The following is a 21,838-nucleotide window of genomic DNA, read 5'->3' as shown; positions in this document are numbered from 1 at the left end:
CTCAATGGCTCAAACATGCAGTACTTGGTCCGATGGCGCCTATACCCCCTGATTGTAATCTGATCGTTTGGCCCTAGGGCCAGATATGGATAGGGCAAGGACCTCAATGGCTCAATGGTGCAGTCCTTGGTCTGACGGCGCCTATACCCCCCCCATTGTAATCCGATCGTTTGGCTCTAGGGCCATAAAGTCAAATAAACCCCATTTCACCCGACTTGGCATGGTGGCCATTTCGGGAGAAGACCCACTCATCTCAACATGTAGGCCATCTTTATTTTATTCAAGTGCCGATCAAAGAATACGCCATGATTTTATACTCCCCTCAACCAAAAAAACCACGTACAACTCCAAAACCCTCAGCTATGGGATACAATGGCTCGAAAGAGCAAGGCAGAATCTGAAAAAGAAACAAGTGAATACCTGCAAGGTCACTGTTGCTTTATCTGCCCAGGCACCAGGGGCACAGTGGGGCAACACTGACAGGTAAAGCACTTCCATTCCGAGAACAGCTTAGCAATCTAAAAGTGGCGCGGGTCGAGCCAGCTGGGAAATACACAACAGAGAAACCTATAGAAATGCTGCCAAGCTTTGACTTATGAAACTCTGCAGTTTCCTCAATTAAGTGGTTTAATGTAGCAAAGACCTATTATTCAACGAGGAAAATTTATGAGAACAATAGGTTCAGGCTTTTCCTGTTCATCAGAACTGGAGTTTCTTTCCATGTAACGAGCCGAGGAACCTCATGATGAATTGAGAACAGGAGCCTCCAAGCCAGGCAAATGGTTTGCACTGTTTCGGTTATTTATCCAACTGGAGACCAGAACGTTCTCTGTACATTGAGGTCCTGGCAAACCTGAAGTGGAGTTCCGAAGAAACCATGGAACTTCTCAATGCAGTTATTCATTTGTAAATGGATATGAGCCACCCCATGTAAGTAATATTTAGTAATGGGGAGAAGATCTGAGGGAAAGTTACAAATTTCAGAATTGTCATCTGGTTCTTCTTCTTCTCTTCTCCACATTCCATCCACCCAACCTCCAACCAAGCAATAAGATTGAAGGAGCGATTAGTCGACTTATTAGTCTTAGTGGTCAATTCCTGTGGCCAAAATATTGCGTTGGTCAGATATCCTGAAGAGAAGCCCACGGGTTGCCATTTCTATCCAGGTAAGCGTTAACCAAAGCCAAAAAAGTGACTCTGGCAAACACAAGAGGAACATTAATAATCAAGCTTTTTTTTCACATGAGAACACAATCATGTTTTGTACTGGAGTAGTTGGAGTAGTCTGCACACTTTTGCCCAACTAGTGGACACTAGTGCTGCCATCTACGACCCCCAAGTATCTGCTCTGACAGAAAAACACAGAAGACACTTTGATGGCCATTTCAACTCAACCTTCAGTTGACCACATCACAACAGCCGCGTTCAAGCCAAGTGGTTGTCCCTGTAGCATGGGTGGGTCTATCACATCACCCGAAGAACAAAGTAGATGTAAACCAGATGAGAGCTATGGAGGTAGCTGGAGAGTAAATGTGGCCATACAGGGGATGGCTTCAGCTGCCAATTTGGATCCTTAAGACCAACGTGCAGCTTATCTGCTCCGACAGGCCTCCTTAACCAATATCTGGCCCTCACTGCGACTTCTCCTATTCCCTTCATTGCAATGCAATCGTTTTGGCTCTTTTGGAAGCCCTACCTAAAGAGTAAATCATACTGTGTACGGCCACTGTAAGCCAATGAAAGAGACTAAGAGAGAGACCTAGAGTGGGCACGTATGGCCACCGTAAGCCAATGAAAGAGACTAAGAGAGAGACCTAGAGTGGGCGCATATGGCCACCATAAGCCAATGAAAGAGACTAAAATGGAGACCTTGAATGGGCACGTATGGCCACCGTAAGCCAATGAAAGAGACTAGGAGAGAGACCTAGAGTGGGCACGTATGGCCACCGTAAGCCAATGAAAGAGACTAAGAGAGAGACCTAGAGTGGGTGCGTATGGCCACCGTAAGCCAATGAAGGAGACTAAGAGAGAGACATTGAATGGGCACGTATGGCCACCGTAAGCCAATGAAAGAGACTAAGAGAAAGACCTTGAGTGGGCACGTATGGCCACCGTAAGCCAATGAAAGAGACTAAGAGAGAGACCTTGAGTGGGCACGTATGGCCACCGTAAGCCAATGAAAGAGACCAAGACAGAGACCTAGAGTGGGCACGTATGGTCACTGTAAGCCAATGAAAGAGACCAAGAGAGACCTTGAGTGGGCATGTATGGTCACCGTAAGCCAATGAACGAGACCAAGACAGAGACCTAGAGTGGGCACGTATGGTCACCGTAAGCCAATGAACGAGACCAAGAGAGAGACCTTGAGGGGGCGCCAATGCTCCTCTATTTATATATTTTTTATAGTTTTTGAACTGTTTGCCATATATTTCCAGCTTTCAAATCGGGGTCACTGACCCCGGTAGCCAAACCCTATTGCTTTGTGAGGCTCCAGTTTTATTGTTATTGTTACTTTTTATTCCTTATCTTTCTATTCAGCCCCTCCCCTATTCCTATACCAGCCTTTCATCCAAACCACTCCCTGGTTGCTAAGGTACTTTGAGCCCTAGCAACAGGATAACTGACCCCGGCAGCCAAACCCTATTGCTCTGTGAGGCTCCAGTTTTATTGTTATTGTTACTTTTTATTCCTTATCTTTCTATTCAGCCCCTCCCCATTCATATACCAGTCTCTCATTCAAACCACTCCCTGGTTGCTAAGGTAATTTGGACCCTAGCAACCAGATAGCTGCTGAACAAAAAGTGAAATAACTAAAAAACTACAAATAATGAAGACCAATTGCAAATTGTCTCAGAATATCCCTCTCTACATCATACTAAAAGTTAACAGCACAGCAAGTGGAAACAGTTGAAAAGATCTGTTGCAATTGGTCGTACAATACCACTGCATACATTATATTCATTCATATGTTCTGACAGTTCTGGCCCCCGGATCCGATACCAAAATAATGTAACTATGTACTGAGACAAAGACATGACGAGGATATCATACCCCTCCGTGCGAGCGCTCGTTTCCCCTTTAATTAGAACCAGAACATGTTCCCTGGCCCAGAGTCCGACTCCAGGGTTTATCCATACGGTGCTTGTCATGCAATAGGGAAACGTATCAATATGTCTGCGGCCCATTCCCTGCTGGGGTGAGTGCTTATTTGTGCCCTGGGTACCCCTGGAACTATAGCGGGGTGACTGTTACCCCAATGTTTCTATATATCTGTAACCTTGTTATGGGCTAAGGGGGCCCAGCCTGAAGGCCAGTTAGGGGGGGATTTGGGGTGAGTGCTTATTTGTGCCCTGGGTACCCCTGGAACTATAGCGGGGTGACTGTTACCCCAATGTTTCTATATATCTGTAACCTTGTTATGGGCTAAGGGGGCCCAGCCTGAAGGCCAGTTAGGGGGGGATTTGGGGTGAGTGCTTATTTGTGCCCTGGGTACCCCTGGAACTATAGCAGGGTGACTGTTACCCCAATGTTTCTATATATCTGTAACCTTGTTATGGGCTAAGGGGGCCCAGCCTGAAGGCCAGTTAGGGGGGGATTTGGGGTGAGTGCTTATTTGTGCCCTGGGTACCCCTGGAACTATAGCGGGGTGACTGTTACCCCAATGTTTCTATATATCTGTAACCTTATTATGGGCTAAGGGGGCCCAGCCTGAAGGCCAGTTAGGGGGGATTTGGGGTGAGTGCTTATTTGTGCCCTGGGTACCCCTGGAACTATAGCAGGGTGACTGTTACCCCAATGTTTCTATATATCTGTAACCTTGTTATGGGCTAAGGGGGCCCAGCCTGAAGGCCAGTTAGGGGGGGATTTGGGGTGAGTGCTTATTTGTGCCCTGGGTACCCCTGGAACTATAGCGGGGTGACTGTTACCCCAATGTTTCTATATATCTGTAACCTTGTTATGGGCTAAGGGGGCCCAGCCTGAAGGCCAGTTAGGGGGGGATTTGGGGTGAGTGCTTATTTGTGCCCTGGGTACCCCTGGAACTATAGTGGGGTGACTGTTACCCCAATGTTTCTATATATCTGTAACCTTGTTATGGGCTAAGGGGGCCCAGCCTGAAGGCCAGTTTATTCTATTATTATATATTGAGAACGACATCTCATCTGTTGTTCGTATGTAAGACAAACTGTGTGTAAATATTTGTGAGGCACAATTAATTGAATTAAAAGCCTGCCGGTACAGGTACTGAGATAACATCTGATAGGTTTCAGTTACAAAATAAATCAAAGCACGTCGTATTCTGCAATGTGATACAGATAAACAGCTGCTAAAATAGAAAAGCTCCACCTGTTCTGCAAATGCCATCTTAGTAATAATCCCCCCAAAATTAGCTTCACTCCAGATGTGCAAAAATGTTCCGGAAATAATCAGCTTAAACCAGCTGGGCTAATGGGGAAAAATACGCAAAAGGGGCAAAAGAATTAAGGCCACGCCAATTAAAAAGAATCAGCTGTAGTAAGAATTTGAAAAATCAACAGTATAGTAGGGAGAGATGGTGCCTATAGTAGCAGTGGGGGGATAATAGCCTCTGGGAAGGGACTGGGGCTGTGGGATAGCAGGTATAGTAGGGAGAGATGGTGCCTATAGTAGCAGTGGGGAGATAATAGCCTCTGGGAAGGGACTGGGGCTGTGGGATAGCAGGTATAGTAGGGAGAGATGGTGCCTATAGTAGCAGTGGGATAATAGCCTCTGGGAAGGGACTGGGGCTGTGGGATAGCAGGTATAGTAGGGAGAGATGGTGCCTATAGTAGCAGTGGGATAATAGCCTCTGGGAAGGGATGGGGCTGTGGGATAGCAGGTATAGTAGGGAGAGATGGTGCCTATAGTAGCAGTGGGGGGATAATAGCCTCTGGGAAGGGACTGGGGCTGTGGGATAGCAGGTATAGTAGGGAGAGATGGTGCCTATAGTAGCAGTGGGATAATAGCCTCTGGGAAGGGACTGGGGCTGTGGGATAGCAGGTATAGTAGGGAGAGATGGTGCCTATAGTAGCAGTGGGATAATAGCCTCTGGGAAGGGACTGGGGCTGTGGGATAGCAGGTATAGTAGGGAGAGATGGTGCCTATAGTAGCAGTGGGATAATAGCCTCTGGGAAGGGACTGGGGCTGTGGGATAGCAGGTATAGTAGGGAGAGATGGTGCCTATAGTAGCAGTGGGATAATAGCCTCTGGGAAGGGACTGGGGCTGTGGGATAGCAGGTATAGTAGGGAGAGATGGTGCCTATAGTAGCAGTGGGATAATAGCCTCTGGGAAGGGATGGGGCTGTGGGATAGCAGGTATAGTAGGGAGAGATGGTGCCTATAGTAGCAGTGGGGGGATAATAGCCTCTGGGAAGGGACTGGGGCTGTGGGATAGCAGGTATAGTAGGGAGAGATGGTGCCTATAGTAGCAGTGGGGGGATAATAGCCTCTGGGAAGGGACTGGGGCTGTGGGATAGCAGGTATAGTAGGGAGAGATGGTGCCTATAGTAGCAGGAGCAGGAAACCAATTTGGCCCAAACTCTGCCCATTCACAGTAAGAGTATAAGGAGGGAAAGGGGCAATTAGGGATCAGGTTTCAGGCCGGTGTTTGGGTTGGCCGCCTCGCCGGTGGTAAGAGCAGCGCCGGTGCCCAGAAATGATTCTTGGAGCGGAACTGAGCGCACATTCAGGTCTCGCCGTGATGTTTATTGGGAATGGCAGAGGCTAAGTGCTGCCCCGGGGCTGGAAGTTCAGGAGGGTTTTGGTTCTGGCACGTGGATATGTCCCACCCGCGGCACGGGGCAATTTCCCAAATCAATCAGAGATCCGGCCCCTTCGTTCAATCAAAGGGAAACACAGAAAGTCCCTGTTTTTGCATCTAAGGGTCATGGAGATTCCAGGATTCTACAGAAACTTCCCCCTCAACCGAGAAACCCCCTCTTATGGTTGTGCTGCTGGGAATTCCTACTAGGAGTTGGAACCGTGTTGCTGGGAGTTGCTCCCATTCAGCCACAAGAGCATTAGTCAGGTTGGGCAGTGATGTTGGGGATCAGGCTCACAGTCGGGGTTCCATCCCACAGGGGGGCAGTTGGGTTGGGCTCAGGGCTCAGTCAGGGAAGGTTCCCACTAGATGGTGGAACAGTGTTGCTGGGAGTTGCTCCCATTCAGCCACAAGAGCATTAGTCAGGTTGGGCAGTGATGTTGGGGATCAGGCTCACAGTCGGGGTTCCATCCCACAGGGGGTCAGTTGGGTTGGGCTCAGGGCTCAGTCAGGGAAGGTTCCCACTAGATGGTGGAACAGTGTTGCTGGGAGTTGCTCCCATTCAGCCACAAGAGCATTAGTCAGGTTGGGCAGTGATGTTGGGGATCAGGCTCACAGTCGGGGTTCAATCCCACAGGGGGGCAGTTGGGTTGGGCTCAGGGCTCAGTCAGGGAAGGTTCCCACTAGATGGTGGAACAGTGTTGCTGGGAGTTGCTCCCATTCAGCCACAAGAGCATTAGTCAGGTTGGGCACTGATGTTGGGGATCAGGCTCACAGTCGGGGTTCCATCCCACAGGGGTCAGTTGGGTTGGGCTCAGGGCTCAGTCAGGGAAGGTTCCCACTAGATGGTGGAACCGTGTTGCTGGGAGTTGCTCCCATTCAGCCACAAGAGCATTAGTCAGGTTGGGCAGTGATGTTGGGGATCAGGCTCACAGTCGGGGTTCCATCCCACAGGGGTCAGTTGGGTTGGGCTCAGGGCTCAGTCAGGGAAGGTTCCCACTAGATGGTGGAACAGTGTTGCTGGGAGTTGCTCCCATTCAGCCACAAGAGCATTAGTCAGGTTGGGCAGTGATGTTGGGGTTCAGGCTCACAGTCGGGGTTCTATCCCACAGGGGTCAGTTGGGTTGGGCTCAGGGCTCAGTCAGGGAAGGTTCCCACTAGATGGTGGAACAGTGTTGCTGGGAGTTGCTCCCATTCAGCCACAAGAGCATTAGTCAGGTTGGGCACTGATGTTGGGGATCAGGCTCACAGTCGGGGTTCCATCCCACAGGGGGCAGTTGGGTTGGGCTCAGGGCTCAGGGCTCAGTCAGGGAAGGTTCCCACTAGATGGTGGAACCGTGTTGCTGGGAGTTGCTCCCATTCAGCCACAAGAGCATTAGTCAGGTTGGGCAGTGATGTTGGGGTTCAGGCTCACAGTCGGGGTTCCATCCCACAGGGGTCAGTTGGGTTGGGCTCAGGGCTCAGTCAGGGAAGGTTCCCACTAGATGGTGGAACAGTGTTGCTGGGAGTTGCTCCCATTCAGCCACAAGAGCATTAGTCAGGTTGGGCAGTGATGTTGGGGTTCAGGCTCACAGTCGGGGTTCCATCCCACAGGGGTCAGTTGGGTTGGGCTCAGGGCTCAGTCAGGGAAGGTTCCCACTAGATGGTGGAACAGTGTTGCTGGGAGTTGCTCCCATTCAGCCACAAGAGCATTAGTCAGGTTGGGCAGTGATGTTGGGGATCAGGCTCACAGTCGGGGTTCCATCCCACAGGGGGCAGTTGGGTTGGGCTCAGTCAGGTTCTTCCCATCTCAGCAAACCCATTCTGTAGAACCCGACTCTGTACATGGGAGGACAGAAAGGAACCCCCCAAACTGTTTCAGTAGGAAGTACTAGCAGGAAACCCGAGGGTCCAGCTTTAAGGTTCAGGCTGACCTTCAGGATGTGGGTGGGTTCTGGCTAAGTCCCCCGTTTTGCCCTCCCTGCCCAGCAGCCTATGTTTATAGGTGCATATTTGCCTGCCCCACCCCTTTCATGACATCATTTGTTCCCAAATCTCCCCATCCGGTTTTTAATTTTGGACCCCCCAAGCCAAGGCCAGGGCCTACTTAGGGGTAAGGAGCAATTATCTGAGGATCGACCAGATCACGAAAGGGTTGCGTTTCTGATTGGCCTATTCCTAGCAACTTTTCAATAGGTCTTTTTTGTTTCATTTTTTATAGTTTTTCCATTATTTCCCTTTTTCTTTGCAGCTTTCAAATGGGGGTCACTGACCCCGGCAGCCAAACCCTATTGCTCTGTGAGGCTCCAGTTTTATTGTTATTGTTACTTTTTATTCCTTATCTTTCTATTCAGCCCCTCCCCTATTCATATATCAGCCTCTCAATCAAACCCCTCCGTGGTTGCTAAGGTAACTGGAACCCTAGCAACAGGATAACTGAACCCGTCGACCAAAACTATTGCTCTGTGAGGCTCCAGTTTTATTGTTACTTTTTATTCCTTATCTTTCTATTCAGCCCCTCCCCTATTCATATACCAGCCTCTCATTCAAACCCCTCCGTGGTTGCTAAGGTCATTTGAGCCCTAGCAACAGGATAACTGACCCCGGCAGCCAAACCCTATTGCTCTGTGAGGCTCCAGTTTTATTGTTATTGTTACTTTTTATTCCTTATCTTTCTATTCAGCCCCTCCCCTATTCATATACCAGTCTCTCATCCAAACCACTCCAAGGTTGCTAAGGTAATTGGAGCCCTAGCAACAGGATAACTGACCCCGGCAGCCAAACCCTATTGCCCTGTGAGGCTCCAGTTTTATTGATATTGCTACTTTTTATTCCTTATCTTTCTATTCAGCCCCTCCCCTATTCATATTCCTGTCTCTCTTTAAAACCACTGCCTGGTTGCTAGGTTAAATTGGTCCCTAGCAACCAGATAGCTGCTGAAACTCCATACTGGAGAGCTGCTGAACAAAAAGTTAAATAATTCAAAAACCAAACACCAATAGCCTCAGAATCGCACTCTGTACATCAAAGGCAAAGTTAAATTAAAGGTGAACTTCAAATGAGCCCCAACCTATCGTTCTCCCCTCCATAAACCCAATCTGTGATACTGTCGGTCTATCTGGGCTGCAGTTTCCCCCCCCAAAGAGACGGCGGCCCCCCCATAGCAGGGACAGGGGGGATTGTGAGTGTCTGGGACGGCAGCCAGCGGTGTAGTTAGGGAGCGCTCGGATATAAGCGGATATTGGCTCCTCTCGCTCGCTGACTGCTGATAAAAGAAACAAGCGCAGTCCCTTAATATCCCCGTCTCACCGACATGTAACCGGAGAGCGTGCGCCTGGCAACCTGAGCGGCCATTACTCCCCTTCCCTGCCAGAACCGCATTAACTCTTACTCTGCCGGGGCAGCAGGTTCCATGGCTATAATTATATTGTTTTCCTACTGACTGCAATATATACTACACAGAACCCCTCAGTGACTGCTAATATCCTTATCATTTACAGTAGGGGGTACATTATCCCTTATAATACATGAGTGATACTCAGAGTTCCCTGTATAACTCAGCCTGCAGCCTTGTGCCTTTATATGGGGGGCACAGAACCCCTCAGTGACTGCTAATATCCTTATCATTTACAGTAGGGGGTACATTATCCCTTATAATACATGAGTGATACTCAGAGTTCCCTGTATAACTCAGCCTGCAGCCTTGTGCCTTTATATGGGGGGCACAGAACCCCTCAGTGACTGCTAATATCCTTATCATTTACAGTAGGGGGTACATTATCCCTTATAATACATGAGTGATACTCAGAGTTCCCTGTATAACTCAGCCTGCAGCCTTGTGCCTTTATATGGGCACAGAACCCCTCAGTGACTGCTAATATCCTTATCATTTACAGTAGGGGGTACATTATCCCTTATAATACATGAGTGATACTCAGAGTTCCCTGTATAACTCAGCCTGCAGCCTTGTGCCTTTATATGGGGGGCACAGAACCCCTCAGTGACTGCTAATATCCTTATCATTTACAGTAGGGGGTACATTATCCCTTATAATACATGAGTGATACTCAGAGTTCCCTGTATAACTCAGCCTGCAGCCTTGTGCCTTTATATGGGGGGCACAGAACCCCTCAGTGACTGCTAATATCCTTATCATTTACAGTAGGGGGTACATTATCCCTTATAATACATGAGTGATACTCAGAGTTCCCTGTATAACTCAGCCTGCAGCCTTGTGCCTTTATATGGGGGGCACAGAACCCCTCAGTGACTGCTAATATCCTTATCATTTACAGTAGGGGGTACATTATCCCTTATAATACATGAGTGATACTCAGAGTTCCCTGTATAACTCAGCCTGCAGCCTTGTGCCTTTATATGGGGGGCACAGAACCCCTCAGTGACTGCTAATATCCTTATCATTTACAGTAGGGGGTACATTATCCCTTATAATACATGAGTGATACTCAGAGTTCCCTGTATAACTCAGCCTGCAGCCTTGTGCCTTTATATGGGCACAGAACCCCTCAGTGACTGCTAATATCCTTATCATTTACAGTAGGGGGTACATTATCCCTTATAATACATGAGTGATACTCAGAGTTCCCTGTATAACTCAGCCTGCAGCCTTGTGCCTTTATATGGGGGGCACAGAACCCCTCAGTGACTGCTAATATCCTTATCATTTACAGTAGGGGGTACATTATCCCTTATAATACATGAGTGATACTCAGAGTTCCCTGTATAACTCAGCCTGCAGCCTTGTGCCTTTATATGGGCACAGAACCCCTCAGTGACTGCTAATATCCTTATCATTTACAGTAGGGGGTACATTACCCCTTATAATACATGAGTGATACTCAGAGTTCCCTGTATAACTCAGCCTGCAGCCTTGTGCCTTTATATGGGGGGCACAGAACCCCTCAGTGACTGCTAATATCCTTATCATTTACAGTAGGGGGTACATTATCCCTTATAATACATGAGTGATACTCAGAGTTCCCTGTATAACTCAGCCTGCAGCCTTGTGCCTTTATATGGGGGGCACAGAACCCCTCAGTGACTGCTAATATCCTTATCATTTACAGTAGGGGGTACATTATCCCTTATAATACATGAGTGATACTCAGAGTTCCCTGTATAACTCAGCCTGCAGCCTTGTGCCTTTATATGGGGGGCACAGAACCCCTCAGTGACTGCTAATATCCTTATCATTTACAGTAGGGGGTACATTATCCCTTATAATACATGAGTGATACTCAGAGTTCCCTGTATAACTCAGCCTGCAGCCTTGTGCCTTTATATGGGGGGCACAGAACCCCTCAGTGACTGCTAATATCCTTATCACTTACAGTAGGGGGTACATTATCCAAATCTTCCAAATCTATATTTATTCTCCCATAAGGGGTTAATTATTATATTTTTGATTTAACCTAATGTTACACTGAATGCTGTTTTTATTCAGTCAGTGTCGGGCTCAGTTCGCACATGTGTTTGGGGCCATATTTCCACCAAAGAAAGTTCCGCAGACTAAACAAACCAGAAGGAAAAACACACGCAAGCTACGGACTGGGGGGGGGGACCTTATTGGCCGCCCAATGTTAGGCAGCGATGGCTTCTGTCCCTCAAATTGGACCCACGGGGGCGAGTGCAGGCCATAAAGCGTTGGGTCCTTGCCGTAAATGAATGTGCTGTAATGAAGAAACGGATATATAAAGGGTAACTAACACACTCCAATGATAATGCTCTCTAGTCAGACTCTCCCGAAGAGCTTGCACTCTGTTGGACGCAGCCAATGATGAAGTGGCACATCTACAGATCAGGTTGGACAACCATTAGCAATGCAATGCAATTCCCATACAGCCAATACTTACAGCCCAGGTCTTGGTCAGCCTGAATATCGGGGCGCTCTGTAACGCCGACACCACAGCCATCAGGGAATGGATGTTGTTCAGTTCCAGAAGTTTCTAAAAAAAAAAAAAAGGGGGGGGGGTTAAGGGTTAAAGAGAACCACGCACTTGGATTTGGCCCAATCAGAATCCCAGCGAATCTTGGGCGAATCCCAAACCAGATAATGGATTCAGCGAATCCCTACTTTTGGCCCAATCGGAATCCTGCTGGATAAGGCCGAAACTTGTCCGAATCCCAAACGGAACCCTGGGTTTGGCTCCACATGGATCAGGGTCGGACTGGGCTTGCGAGTTGCTGGGAAAAAACCCAGTGGGGCCCGTCGACCCAGAACCGATCCTAACTAGAAAGTATCGGAGGTCCACCCTGAACCTCCTTTCCTCTGCTTAGGTCCAATAGGCATGCACGCTTAGGGTGGGGGCCCAGGGGTGAAGGCGGGGACAGCGGTGGCCGGGGGGGTGGGGGAGGGTGGTAGGCCCAGTGAGCCATGACCACCCCAGTCCAACACTTACACGGCTTCAATAGAAGGATTAAAACAGGCCCAGTTCATAATGGGAGGCTGCAAACAAAAGTGACCCCTGCAGCTGTGCCTCAAACAAAAGTGACCCCTGCAGCGGTGCCTCAAACAAAAGTGACCCCTGCAGCTGTGCCTCAAACAAAAGTGACCCCTGCAGTGCCTCAAAAAAAAAAAAGTGACCCCTGCAGCTGTGCCTCAAACAAAAGTGACCCCTGCAGTGCCTCAAAAAAAATGACCCCTGCAGCTGTGCCTCAAACAAAAGTGACCCCTGCGCCCGTGCCTCAAACAAAAGTGACCCCTGCAGCCGTGCCTCAAACAAAAGTGACCCCTGCAGTGCCTCAAAAAAAAAAAGACCCCTGCAGCTGTCCCTCAAACAAAAGTGACCCCTGCGCCCGTGCCTCAAACAAAAGTGACACCTGCGCCCGTGCCTCAAACAAAAGTGACCCCTGCAGTGCCTCAAACAAAAGTGACCCCTGCAGCTGTGCCTCAAACAAAAGTGACCCCTGCAGTGTCTCAAACAAAAGTGACCCCTGCGCCCGTGCCTCAAACAAAAGTGACCCCTGCGCCCGTGCCTCAAACAAAAGTGACCCCTGCAGCTGTGCCTCAAACTAAAGTGACCCCTGCAGCTGTGCCTCAAACAAAAGTGACCCCTGCAGCTATGCCTCAAACAAAAGTGACCCCTGCAGCTGTGCCTCAAACAAAAGTGACCCCTGCAGCTGTGCCTCAAACAAAAGTAACCCCTGCAGCTATGCCTCAAACTAAAGTAACCCCTACAGCTGTGCCTCAAACTAAAGTGACCCCTGCAGCTGTGCCTCAAACAAAAGTGACCCCTGCAGCCATGCCTCAAACAAAAGCGACCCCTGCAGCCGTGCCTCAAACAAAAGTGACCCCTGCAGCCGTGCCTCAAACAAAAGTAACCCCTGCAGCTGTGCCTCAAACAAAAGTGACCCCTGCAGCTGCGCCTCAAACAAAAGTGACCCCTGCAGCTGTGCCTCAAACAAAAGTGACCCCTGCAGCTGCGCCTCAAACAAAAGTGACCCCTGCAGCTGTGCCTCAAACAAAAGTGACCCCTGCAGCTGTGCCTCAAACAAAAGTGACCCCTGCAGTGCCTCAAACAAAAGTGACCCCTGCAGCTGTGCCTCAAACAAAAGTGACCCCTGCAGCCGCGCCTCAAACAAAAGTGACCCCTGCAGCTGTGCCTCGAATATATGTGACCCCTGCAGCCGTGCCGCCTGTATGTGAAACAGAGCCTGCTGGGAAGGTACCGCCACTGGAACTATAACGGAACATGATGAGCATTCATTCGTTGAAGTGGAGAGGAGCACAGCAGGGCTCCTAGTGACAGCCACGGCTGCAGGGTTCACATTGTGACTCTAACAGCAACTGTATATAAAATATCAATGGGCTCACAATGAAAACTCCCTCTGTGTCAGCCAGGGACTTACCCAAGACACCTAAATACAAGCACCCGTGTGTATCATAGCACCCTCGCTGGTGGGATAGGAGTCCCTTATTTCAGAATAAGCGTCACATGACTTCCTCCGGGAAACTCACCTTCGCAATCTTGACGAAATGGCTCAGTATTTCCGCTCTGATTTTCAACGTCTGCGCTGTTAAAATCTCTCGAACGACCCAGAAGCTCACCTGGAACGAACAAGGCAAGACAGAGGTTGGAAGTTGGACCCTTTTCCCCGGGGGGTAAATTCCGTTATTTTGCCACCTGGGGAGGTAGTTAAACGGACACACAGGGGTCTAAAATCACAATTACTATTGACTCTTCCATGGAGGAAGCTATTCAGGCACCGTAGTTGGGAAAATTCTAAAAGGAAAGTTTAGAAAATGTAGGGAATAATAGGGGCTGTGTTCACTAAGGCTGGAAAATCCAGTACAGCTAAAAATACCAGTTACAGAGGTCGACCTTTAAAATAACTGATAGTACGATGTAGAGAGGGATATTCTGAGACAGTTTGCAATTGGTCTTCATTTTTTATTATTTGCCGTTTTTGAATGATTTAGCTTTTTGTTCAGCAGCTCTCCGGTTTCAGCAGCTATCTGGTTGCTAGGGTCCAATGTACCCTAGCAACCAGGCAGTGATTTGAAAGATAATATGAATAGGGACTAAATAGAGAGATAAGTCACAAAAAGTAACAACAAAAATACTGGAAAGAGTTGGAAGAATGCGGCAAATAATTAAAAAGGTGGGAAATGGAGAGTTTACCTTTAAATTAACTCTTGAGTAACTCTGAATATTCTGAGACAGTTTGCAGTTGGTCTTTATTGTATTTATTTTTGTTTTTTTAATTATTTAGCTTTTTGTTCAGCAGCTCTCCAGTTTGGAGTTTTAGCAGCTATCTGGTTGCTAGGGTTCAATGTACCCTAGCAACCAGGCAGTGGTTTGAAAGAGAATATAAATAGGGACTAAATAGAGGGATAAGTCACAAAAAGTAACAACAAAAATACTGGAAAGCGATGGAAGAACGCAGCAAATAATTAAAAAGGGGGAAAAGGGAAAGTTTACCTTTAAATTAACTCTGAGCATGATGTAGAGAGTGCTATTCTGAGACAATTTGCAATTGGTCTTCATTTTTTATATTTATGGTTTTGGTCAGCAGTTCTCCAGTATGGAATTTCAGCAGCTATCTGGTTGCTAGGGTCCAATTTAACCTAGCAACCAGGCAGTGGTTTGAAAAAGAGACTGGGATATAAACAGGCGATGGCCTGAATAGATTGGTAAGTTGTAGTAAGTAACAATAACAATAAAACTGGAGCCTCACAGAGCAATAGGGTTTGGCTGCCAGGGTCAGTTATCCTGTTGCTAGGGCTCAAATTACCTTAGCAACCAGGGAGGGGTTTGATTGAGAGACTGGTATATGAATAGGGGAGGGGCTGGAAAGAAAGATAAGGAATAAAAAGTAACAATAACAATAAAACTGGAGCCTCACAGAGCAATAGGGTTTGGCTGCCGGGGTCAGTTATCCTGTTGCTAGGGCTCAAATTACCTAGCAACCAGGGAGTGGTTTGATTGAGAGACTGGTATATGAATAGGGTAGGGGCTGGATAGAAAGATAAGGAATAAAAAGTAACAGTAACAATAAAACTGGAGCCGCACAGAGCAATAGGTTTTGGCTGCCGGGGTCAGTTATCCTGTTGCTAGGGCTCAAATTACCTTAGCAACCAGGGAGGGGTTTGATTGAGAGACCAATATATGAATAGGGGAGGGGCTGGATAGAAAGATAAGGAATAAAAAGTAACAATAACAATAAAACTGGATCCTCACAGAGCAATAGGTTTTGGCTGCCGGGGTCTGTTATCCTGTTGCTAGGGCTCAAATTACCTTAGCAACCAGGGAGGGGTTTGATTGAGAGACCAATATATGAATAGGGGAGGGGCTGAATAGAAAGATAAGGAATAAAAAGTAACAATAACAATAAAACTGGAGCCTCACAGAGCAATAGGGTTTGGCTGCCGGGGTCAGTGACCCCCATTTGAAAGCTGGAAAGGAGGCAAATAATTAAAAAACTGTAAAAATACCAATTGAAAAGTTGCTAGGAATAGGCCTGAAGGTGGGAACATTAGGAATAAGATATTTTCATGACTGTATATTAAAACTGCCTATCAGTCAGCACCCCATTGGGCACCCTGTTCCCCCTGGGACTCCCATCAGTTCTCCTACAGCAATGCGGCCAATCAGGATTCAGCCAACAAGTGAAACAATACGGCTTGAACGACCCAAGAGAAACTTGTAAATGGATTATTAGAAACACCAAAGGCCATGTCAGCGGGCACTGGGAAGGCACAATGCTCGCTTGTTTCCAACCCCCAAATATGACCTAATTGGGGAAAAATTCCCTTGGCGACGGCCCAAAAGCCCAAAGGGGGCGGGCCCATTATTAATGACAAATCTGGCTTTATTGTGGTGACGAACAAACGGGGGCGGGCCCATCATTAATGACGAATCTGGCTTTATTGTGGCGACGAACAAACGCGTCGGGGGGGGGGCAGGTGTTTAACCCCTCGAATGCATGAAAAGCTTTATAACCAGGACTGGCCCTTTAAGAGCAGAGAGTGACATATTTTGTAGGACAGTACCAAATTTATTAGAATCGTGTGTATTTTCTTTAATAAACAGCAGACGCCTTTTCTCCCCGTTCATATTTTCCAGGGACTGTAAAGAAGTGAGCTAAGGCTCGGGCAAAGCGGCCAACCGCATATTAAAGAGCCTACAGTGTGAGCTGCCTACGCACGAGACTTCGGCGCTCTCGCCGCCACCGGAGGGGCCTCCTGTTTATTGTTGGGCGCTGAGATTTTAATGACCCTTGTCGTTTCTAGGTGCTTTCCGTAGTCTGACTTTTAGATCTTGGGCAGAAGAAGTCTAAAGAAGTCGAGTTTCAGGACCCCTTGGATTCTCAGACCTCCAAAATACAAACCTCAAACAGTCCTTATTGCTTATGGTCTAACAGGTCTCATCTTCTGACCAGACCATGACCATGAGTCCTTATTGCTCATGGTCTAACAGGTCTCATCTTCTGACCAGACCATGACCATGAGTCCTTATTGCTCATGGTCTAACATGTCTCATCTTCTGACCAGACCATGACAGACTAATGCTTCAATGTATTCGCTTCCGTGGAAGAACGTTCAAACATCCAATAAAACGACTCTTCTCGTTAGTCTTCTTCGCAGCTTATAGCAGAACCAATGATTAGCTTGGGGGTAGAGTCCTGCATCGGGTCAGGTATCCGCGGGTTGCCACCCACAGAAATTGGACCTGCCTTGGACTTGAGGTTGGGGCTGTATTTGGAGCACCTCTAGGCACCTCAAACTGCCAGCAAATGCCGGCTTTGGCTAAGGGCGTTGTTGTATATAGACACTTACTTGCTGCGACAGTTCTTCTCTGCAGTTTATAGCAGAACCACTGATTAGCTTGGGGGTAGAGTCCTGCATCGGGTCAGGTACCCGTGCGTTGGATTTAGAGATGCGGCTATGGGTGAAGGTGAGCGGGTCACTGGTATCAATATTAGCCAACATATCACATTCCTGATATCATGGAGGCCAGCAGGCTGCAGATAAGGCAGTCACAAATCAGATTGAGTAGAAGGTCCAAGAAGGTTGCAGATCCAAATGCCACCTATGAAAATTGGACCTGCCTAGGACTCGAGGTTGGGGCTACATTTGGAGCACCTCTAGGCACCTCAAACTGCCAGCAAATGCCTAAGGGTGTTGTTGTATATAGACGCTTACTTGCTGCCCCAGTTCTGACATGTTCCTCACCATTCCCTTTGATGTTGCTCCCAATGGCCACAAAGTAGGAGTCCCCATTTTACATTACTGGCTTGGGGGCAAGTTCTGGAAGCACTAAGACAGTTTTACTCCAAGAAGAGCATCCTGCGGTCCACATGGGGCTACCAAATAGCCAATCACAGTCCTTATTTGGCACCCCCAAAGAACTTTTCAATACTTGTGTGGCTCACCAACACTTAAATCTTGTAAAAAAAGGTTGGGGATCCCTCTGTCCCTAAAAGTTCTGGGAGGGGGGGTATTTGGAAAGGATCTAACTGTAGCAATGTATGTATAAATAAGGCTATATCTCTTTAAGCCCCAGAATCTAATCTTTCTTAGGCTACAGAGAGGGCTCTGGTAGCGAATGTATCTATTACGGAGACAAGGAGATCTTCAAAGGGAGCTCCGAGGGGATACAAATGACCATGATGTATATTTATTGTTTTAGCTAATTCCGTAAGTGTAACTGATTGAGCGGCAATGACTTCATTCTGGGTAATGTAACCTCTCTGTCCTAGAATTGCAGAACTGTGCTCCGCTCTGTGCTCCCCGACACCTGGGTGTTGGTAGAACATTCCTTCCTACAGAGCCTATTCTGAATATGCAACGTTTCTAAGATATCACTAGGGATTAGCATGAAAAACAATGGAGAATTCCACCCCCCGTCACCGGTGCATATATAAAACAACCCCCCCCCCCCCACTCCAGCCTGCCCTAGATGTTACCTGTGCAACATTGTGCTACCTAGTTAGACACCTGGGTCCAGCTGAGAACGTTCCTAGACAGAAGCTGTGAGTGAATCTGCCAGTATGATGCACGGCCACAGGAATTCTGACTCTTTGAACTAAAAATGATTCATTAGATCATCGTCTGCTGTCTTCTTTCATACCCTGAGGCCAACAACCAAACATAAGGCTTTGAGACGTGTGGTTTAGGTGTGCAATATGTTTCTTCCACGCACTGAGTAGCGCTATTGTAGCTCTTCGGTGTTCTCATGACTTTACGTGATACCTTGGGAAGAGTGTTGGCTCAATGACAAACCCAAGTTAACTGCCTTAAGTCAAGGTTAATCAGAAGACTAAGTTACTATGTGTAAGCCTTAGACCACGTTTTGTCTTGGTTATGTTTCATCAGACAGAGCATAAGTGGGGTTCCCCAGATTCCAGGTAGCTGGGTTGCTTGTCAGAAGAGTCCAGTTGAAGACTCACCACCAACAGGCTGTACTGTAAACCATCATGATCCTTCCCCTTCTAAATAGCCATTGACCTGCTATGAATAATGGTAGCTAGGGCCTCAGCTATTACCAAGCAATTGCTGACCCTTAGTGATACCAGCTATTGAACCCTAATTTCCTAATACATTCTCCTACCTCCATTTCTTTTGGATATTATCCTATCATACAGATAATAGCATTTGACGTTTACACCATCCCAAGTGTTAAATGCTGTTCATAGATACTATAGATGCTGTTCATACTCATAGATGAGTCCTTATTGCTCATGGTCTAACAGGTCTCATCTACTGACTAGACCATGACCATGAGTCCTTATTGCTCACGGTCTAAAAGGTCTCATCTACTGACTAGACCATGACCATGAGTCCTTATTGCTCACGGTCTAACAGGTCTCATCTTCTGACCAGACCATGAGTCCTTATTGCTCATGCTCTAACATGTCTCATCTTCTGACCAGACCATGAGTCCTTATTGCTCATGGTCTAACAGGTCTCATCTTCTGACCAGACCATGAGTCCTTATTGCTCATGGTCTAACAGGTCTCATCTTCTGACCAGACCATGAGTCCTTATTGATCACGGTCTAACAGGTCTCATCTTCTGACCACACCATGACTATGAGTCCTTATTGCTCACGGTCTAACAGGTCTCATCTTCTGACCACACCATGACTATGATTCCTTATTGCTTATGGTCTAACAGGTCTCATCTTCTGACCAGACCATGACCATGAGTCCTTATTGCTCATGGTCTAACAGGTCTCATCTTCTGACCAGACCATGACCATGAGTCCTTATTGCTCACAGTCTAACAGGCCTCATCTTCTGACCAGACCATGACTATGAGTCCTTATTGCTCACGTTCTAACAAATCTTATCTTCTGACCAGATCATGACCATGAGTCCTTAGTGCCTACGGTCTAACAGGTCTTACCTTGGGCCCAGACCATGAAAGACTAATGCTGCAATTCTAATCAAACAGTCACCAAAAGCTTTCATTGACTATGCTCTGAACTAAGAGGATACTGAACCAACAAAGGGCATAGTAATAACACACATTAAAGTCTCAATGGATAACAGTTACCAAAGTTAATATTTACCTGGTTGAATCTTCTTGTAAAGGCAACAACATTTGGGGCGAGAATATGTTTCTCTTTTTTGTTCCAACCACAGCTGGCGAGTTCCTAGAATATAAAAACAGAAGCGCATCAGTCCACTTGCTTCCAAAATATGATAAGTTCTTCAACAGAGAAGCTTAGTTGTTGGTCTGACTTGGGAGGACTCACTCATAATTTACATTTACTGTGTTCACAATGTTCTAGTTGGGCCAGCATGTTGTTTTACTTGGTCAATACAAAAGTTCATCGATAGACCACACCTACATAAGGACGAGGGTATTGCAGGAGAGATGAGGTGCTCTCCATTTATTTTCAACAAGCTTTTGGATTGGTCAACACAATAAGGGGCTGTTGGGAATAGCACGATTTAGTCGAACGGGGTGACTAAGCATGTGTATGGAACAGCTATGAGATGTTCAGACAACTGGTGTTCCGCCCCCACCCCTTCTCTGTTGAATGATTTGGTGCAGACTGTTCCTAGCATGGTTTGTTGCAGGTTTTTTCCAGCAGATGGAATTTATAAGGAGGACTTAAGCCAACGGGCGGTGTCGGAACCATCCTTGGATTTCCCATTTGTTTCGCTCAGTGGAATTCAGTGTTGTTACAAACACAAGTCCAGTTTAAGCTTATAGTAGTGTATGCCCAGTTTCTGGAGAACCCATCCCTTGCTTTAAGAACATGCAACACTTCTCATGAACTCCTTGATGTTATTTTTTTTATTGAATTTGCTGTTACCTAAGAACTAGATTCTTCCATTAGCGGTTGAGAAACAGGACTCCAAACTAAAGGAGGAGGTTAAAAACCTCTTCTTCTCCAAAGACCAAGGTTCCAGGTTCTCTTTATAGGGGAACAGGTGGACCATACACTGATAGCCCTCTGTGGCCAGAAGCTTGAGAGACCTTTTATTAGGAACTTGTAAATTAACTTTGAAAGAAAGAAATAAGATACAGTTCCAGAGAGGAACAGGTAGACAATCAAAGATATGACTGGAGATGAGGAGGGTTCCATTGGTATCTTTAGGAGAAGCTACAAATACTTCTACATAAAAACAAGTATGTGCTACTTTAACCACATGAAAGGTGCTGAGAATGTTGTTATATCATGGAAAATCCATTGTACGTGTAGAAATAATGAACTACATGCTGCAAGCTTAAAAGCTAAACATAACATCTTGTAGATAAAGTCCCCCATTCCACCAAAAGTTCCAAAGTTCTAAATAATTTACTAGCGAGGTTCGAGGGAACAAGACCAATTTTTTGTATCTGGATTGTCTCTTATCTAAAGGTGGCCACACACGGGCCGATTGTAGCTGCCGACATTGGTCCCTTGGGGGCAGGAACGAGGGAAATGCCCGATGGATTGGGCAGGTTAAAAGATTTAGCCGGATCGGGGACCATATTGACTCGTTGATGCAGCCCCCGGACCGACTGCGCCCATTGCTCCCGTTATAATTCGATTGTTTGGCCCCAGGGCCAAACGATCGAATTAGCCTACATTTGCCCGATATCGCCCACCCGTAGGTGGGGATATCGGGAGAAGATCTTTCTTGGCGAGGTCGGCAAGCGAGCTGATCTTCTCCCGATATGTCCAACTATGGGTGGGCAATATCGGGCAAATTGCCTAGGCCAAACGATCTAATTAAAATGGTGGGTATAGGCCTTTAGTTTGGGGACCGCATCAACGAGCCGATGTGGTCCCCAATCTGACGGAAAAATCAAACTTGCCCGATCGAGGAGGTGGGGGAGGCCCACTGTTCTTGCTCATACACAAGCAGATAAGCTGCCGAATCGATCTAAAGGACTGATAACGGCAGCCATTTTAACCCCCAAAAATCTACTGACCGTCCAATCTGCTTGGGGAAAGACCATCTGCTGGTTGTTGTGTTTTCCGATGGTCTTAGGTGACCCCTATGAAATAGTTGTTCGACCCCCAAAGGGGTCCCGACCCACAGGTTGAGAACGGCTGCTTTATATAATGGAGAGAACTGGAATTGGAGAACTAAAGCGGCCTATCATACGTCTCAGTATCA

The 21,838-nt window shown here is 47.2% G+C and overlaps 1 protein-coding gene across 4 annotated transcripts in view; it reads right to left on the bottom strand.

The window, feature by feature from the left end:
• The window catches only part of ralgps1 (Ral GEF with PH domain and SH3 binding motif 1), a 197,615-nt gene that overhangs the window by 113,446 nt on the left and 62,331 nt on the right, over positions 1-21,838 (bottom strand). For all 4 annotated transcript variants that reach the window (XM_031891078.1, XM_031891079.1, XM_031891076.1 and 1 more), the window contains exons 6-8: positions 19,792-19,875; positions 13,734-13,823; positions 11,629-11,721 (exon numbers count right to left, since the gene is read on the bottom strand). In XM_031891078.1, coding sequence (XP_031746938.1) covers positions 11,629-11,721; positions 13,734-13,823; positions 19,792-19,875 — 267 coding nt within the window. The remainder of the gene's footprint in view (positions 1-11,628; positions 11,722-13,733; positions 13,824-19,791; positions 19,876-21,838) is intronic.

The sequence above is a fragment of the Xenopus tropicalis genome, chromosome 8, assembly GCF_000004195.4.
Source record: "Xenopus tropicalis strain Nigerian chromosome 8, UCB_Xtro_10.0, whole genome shotgun sequence".
In the NCBI taxonomy this organism is placed as follows: Eukaryota; Metazoa; Chordata; class Amphibia; order Anura; family Pipidae; genus Xenopus; species Xenopus tropicalis.
This window is presented reverse-complemented; position numbering and strand designations above follow the sequence as displayed.